This window comes from Lactuca virosa, chromosome 4 (assembly GCF_052849685.1).
Source record: "Lactuca virosa cultivar CGN04683 chromosome 4, Lactuca_virosa_CGN04683_v6, whole genome shotgun sequence".
Taxonomy (NCBI): Eukaryota; Viridiplantae; Streptophyta; class Magnoliopsida; order Asterales; family Asteraceae; genus Lactuca; species Lactuca virosa.
In genome coordinates this window covers 9,917,937-9,923,179 of record NC_136429.1, presented here as the reverse complement: position 1 = coordinate 9,923,179, position 5,243 = coordinate 9,917,937, and the positions used below count along the sequence as shown (strand labels likewise).

The 5,243-nt window shown below is 32.7% G+C and overlaps 1 protein-coding gene across 1 annotated transcript; it reads left to right on the top strand.

Annotated features, from left to right (window-relative positions):
• The first annotated feature begins 294 nt into the window (after positions 1 to 294).
• LOC145109617 (L-tryptophan--pyruvate aminotransferase 1-like) lies at positions 295 to 2,064 on the top strand. Its single transcript, XM_079046822.1, has 5 exons — positions 295 to 443; positions 524 to 824; positions 909 to 1,189; positions 1,281 to 1,582; positions 1,693 to 2,064. The coding sequence occupies exons 1-5, from the start codon at positions 334 to 336 to the stop codon at positions 1,932 to 1,934; spliced, it is 1,236 nt and encodes a 411-aa protein (XP_078902948.1). The 5' UTR covers positions 295 to 333; the 3' UTR covers positions 1,935 to 2,064.
• The last annotated feature ends 3,179 nt before the right edge of the window (positions 2,065 to 5,243 follow it).

Here is a 5,243-nt window from a genome sequence, read left to right as displayed (position 1 = left end):
AGTTGATAGAATTAATAAAAATCACCAACTCTTTTCCATGATTTTAAAATCAATTAATCTAGAAAATTATCCATCATTTAATAAAAGAACTTTTTGATGATTTAAACGTTGACCACTGATATAAATCTTGAATTTTTCACAAAATTTTCCCTATAAATTTGCATCAAAAGTTACTTTATCTGGTCAAAAAGAATATCCCATTTACTGTTCGTCAATTTACTTGCCTTTATCCAAGCAATCTCACACTATAAATAAACCCATCACATCATCGACATCCATCACTGTTCACTAACATATATTAATCAAGTTTCACTGAGAGAATCAGATAAAGAAATGGGCGGCACCGATCAAGTTCGCGGCACCAGACGTTCACCGGCGGCAGCCAACGGCGGTGGTGTCACCAGAAACATAAACTCAGATAACACCGTGATCAATCTAGACCAGTAGGCTTCTATAATTATCAAAATTTTCATATCTTTTTTGTTTCGTGAATCTTTTCTCATTAAAGTTTTGAAATTTACAGTGGGGATCCAACGATGTACGAGTCGTTTTGGAGAAAAATGGGGGACAAATGTACGGTTGTGATTAAAGGACATGAATGTTTGAGTTACTTTTCAAACATCAAGAACCCTTGTTGGTTTCTTGAACCAAAACTTGAAGAATCGATCAAGAGTCTGCATGGTGCAGTCGGGAACGCAGTAACCGATGGCTATAGCATCGTGGTTGGGACCGGTTCGAGCCAGCTGTTGCAGGCTGTGCTTTATGCAGTCTCATGCGATCAACCTAACCAAATCAATGTTGTTTCACCAGCTCCTTATTACTCGGTATGTATATATCATATAATTCGACTCAAAAAGATCTTTTCTTTTCCCACTTTGTGTAATTAGATATGACTGAAACAAATGCAGTCGTACCCAGAGATTATAGATTTGGTAAGATCAGGATTATATAAATGGGGAGGTGATGCACATGGGTTCGATAAAGATGAGCCATTTATCGAACTTGTCACCTCACCTAACAACCCTAATGGTGTAATCCGAGGAAGCGTGGTGAATCGCGATGGTGGAATCTTGATTCATGATCTTGCATACTATTGGCCTCAATACACTCCAATTACTTCCTCATTAGATTTCGACATCATGCTGTTTACAGCTTCTAAATGCACTGGCCATGCTGGTTCACGAATTGGGTAAGTCTGTTAATTTATTACAGATTATGTGCAGATTTTTTACACATTGATTATAATTTAATTTGGTGTTGAATTCATTTACACTTTACAGATGGGCGCTTGTGAAAGATAAGGAAGTGGCAAAGAAGATGATCAAGTTCATGGAAGTGAACACGATTGGGGTATCGAAAGAATCACAAATCCGGGTTGCAAAGATCTTGCAAGTGGTTGCTGATGGATGCAAACGTTTTGGATCTCCTGATGGTGATAATTTCTTTGAGTTTTCAAAGAGTTTAATGTCGAAAAGATGGGAGATTTTAAGGGAAACTGTGAAGAAAACAAGAATGTTTACTCTACCTAAGTACCCTCTTCAGCATTGTAATTACACAGGTGACGTCACTCAAGCACATCCAGGTAAATAAATAAATTAATTAAAGGGTCAAATGATTTATTGCTTAAAAAAACTATATATCTGAATTTTTCATACTCATTGATTGAATTGAACTGAAACTGTGATGTGACAGCTTTTGCATGGATTAAATGTAAGGAAGGGATCGAGGACTGTGAGAAGGTATTTAGAGGTCAGAATATTTTAACAAGGAGTGGAAGGAGATTCGGGTCGGATCCTGGGTATGTTAGGGTTAGTATGGTGAGTAAAGAAGAGGATTTTGATATGTTCATTGAGAGGCTTTCTGCGATTCAAAGCTTCAACAATGGCGATGGAAATGGCATTACAAACGGGAATGTAAATGGGAATCTTGATTAATATATATAGTATATAATTATATATATGTATATGTATCAGATTGAAACTGGTTTAGATCCAGAATATGAGGTGTTTGACCACTGTGCCACCCTCTTTAAATATGCAATACAGTATTTGAATATTTGCTTGACTTATTTCGATCGTTAAAGATTATGAACTTATTAGAGAATAGATGCTAAACGATCTCATACAAAGTGTTATCTATTGTATGGCAATATGTTCAATCAAAATATATTTTAATCATTATATATGGCTATACCTCCATCTTCAACTACTAGGAATCAAAATATTAATTTCACTAACTTTTTCTATTAACCACCTTAATGGTAAAAGCTATCTACATAGAAAATTTTCTCAATGTTGGACGGTTTCGGTGGAATATCTTGATTTACAAGACTGACCTGTAAAATCGGCCAAAATATAGTGTGTTTTATGTAATTTGCATAATCACTTCTTTAGGTTTATTCGTGATTCGTTAACCTGTTATCCGGAGACTATTAGACTAAAATGGTAAAAATATTATTGTTACTTGTTTATAATCTATGGAAACGACGGTTATTAAATTAATTAATCTTTTATAATAAAAATTTATAATTATTAATCAATTATTTTAAATAAATCATTTTAATTAAATTATTAATTAGGAGATATATCAAAATTTTAAAATTATTATAACTTCAAATTTAACATATAATTAAAAATGTAAATTTAAACTTTGAAATGAGTTGTCTAATATATCTACATGATATATGACATGATATTAATGAGGAGTTGTATTAAAGTGACACTTGACAAATGGAGATTAAAATTATTCATTTATTAGAATAGCGATTAATTCGACAAAAATTCTCCAAAAGTGTTACAATAGAGTTGTAATTCGTTAAATAATCCACATGTTCGTCAAATAAAAAAAAGCGTGGTCCCCCGATCGACATAGACTTCACCATTCGATAATTAATATAATAAATAAAAAGTTCTATAGTTTAGATAGACATTTTTTTTAAATAATTTTAGTATCTTTAACTATAAAACTATTAGATAAAAGATATAAAGTCTACCATCTTTTATTATAAAATTGTGATATTAAGTGATGAACTTTCCTGGTTTGTTTGATTTTGTATCTTCTTTTTCATAGCAATCATCACTTCAAAGTTATTTTTTCGAATTCTTTCATAAGGTCATCTCTTATAATTGTCGCGACTGGCTCGTGGTTGACGTGGTCACGATCGTGGTCCGTGCACACCATCCCGACCGATTGTGGTCGGGCATTGTCTTTGAGGTTCATGGTGGGGAAGACGGAGTGCAACGACCAATGAAAATGTTTTACGCCTTTGAACTCCTTTGACCACTAGTAACGGTTAGGTAGAAGTTTTATTTATTTATTTATTTTGCCTAATTTCTACCTATAAATAGCACAACACACATTCTTATATTTCACATAATTCTTCTCTCCTTTTATTCACAATCACACATTTGTGTTGCTTGATCTTTCAAAAACAATGACTCCCAAAAGGATGAATTGGTCAGAAGAGGAAGAAGAGAAATTAGCACTAGCATGGGTGTTGGTTTCGGAAGACGTTGACAGTCAAATGTCTATTGATTTTTGTGTATAAGTTGGAAACGTTTTTTATGATTTAATGGGTTCACGAAGTCATAATCTTGATCAAATATGTTCGAAGTTTCGCGATATGAGGGTAAAATGTTTCGAGTTCGACGGAATTTATAACTTTGTTATAAACAATGTATATGAAGTCTATATCAACCCCGTTGTTGTGGTCATGCATCAATATGAAAACACACACCACACAACGTTTACACACCTAAAAGCTTGGGTAAAACTTAAGGATTTCTCAAAATTCAATGCTTAAAAAAATAAGGTTAAAAACCTAGTTTAAGTTGTTTGTGCTTGCATTTTTATGTTTTCTTCTATTTTATTTTAAGTTGTTTGTTTTAAATTAATGTAATGTTTTCTTTTTTATTGAATAAAAAACTAGTTTAAAAAAATATATGTTTTTATTGTATTTGCATTGTATTTTGAATTAAATTTAATTAAAAAAATGAGGTGAAATGGTGTGTTTAATGGTAGGTATCCCATGATTAATGGTGAGTATTGTGGTGATGATGTGATACTCATCCCAATAATAATTAGTGGTGAATATATTGGATGGTCTAACAAACATCCCCTTGACATTTTTTGCTACCTACATAGCGAAATCAAGGGTAGTAGTCACCTCCGACACTAAATTAGAGGAAACGAACAAAGTCAAACATATAACTTTATTTAGATAAAAATCAAACATGTAGTCACACCTAATGAAATTAAACATGAAATAAAACATGATGAAATTAAATATAGAAAAGTCCTAAAGACATATGAAATTAAACATGAAATAAAACATGATGAAATCAAATATAGAAAAGTCCTAAAGACATATGAAATTAAACATGAAATAAAACATGATGAAATCAAATATAGAAAAGTCCTAAAAACATGTGAATTTGATGTGGATTACTTGAGGTTCTTGATTTATCAAAAAAAGTCCTAAACCAAATCTAGAAAAATCCCACAAATCAATTACTTATGTTTCTCGATGGACGATAATTTTGTGCAGGGTGGAGTGGGTCCAATTTCAATTTCAATTTTTTTTGAACAACAGACAAAAATTCATTAAACAAACAAGACTTAAGCGAGCCGCTCAAATCGAAATACACAAAATATTTGAAATGGGAAACATACATCAAATAGACCACTCAATCAATCTAAACTTGGATATAATTTTTATCCGATTGCAAGTAAAAATATTCAATCGCGCACGAACCTACCAATTGGGCTTGCGGGAGTGATAAGGCCCCCGGTCTGGATGGCTTTACATTTTCTTTTGTGAAGAGATATTGGGACATCTTGCAATATGATATCTACGGGTTTGTCCATCACTTTTTTTGTTCGAATTACATCCCTTCTGGATGCAATTCGTCTTTTATTACCTTGATCCCAAAGATTATTAACCCGTTGTATATTAAAGATTACAGACCCATTACGTTAATTGGTCTTCAATATAAGGTGATTGCTAAGCTTTTGGCTCTTCGGTTGGCGAAAGTGGTTGACTCGGTGGTTAACTCGGTTCAGTCCGCTTTTGTCAAAGGTAGACAAATTTTGGATGGTCCCCTTATAGTGAATGAAGTGGTAGATTGGTGTAAGACGAAGAAAAAGAAACTCATGATTTTTAAAGTTGATTTTGAGAAAGCTTATGATTCACTTTGTTGGAATTTTCTTTTTAAGATTATGGAGTTTATGGGTTTTTCTGATTT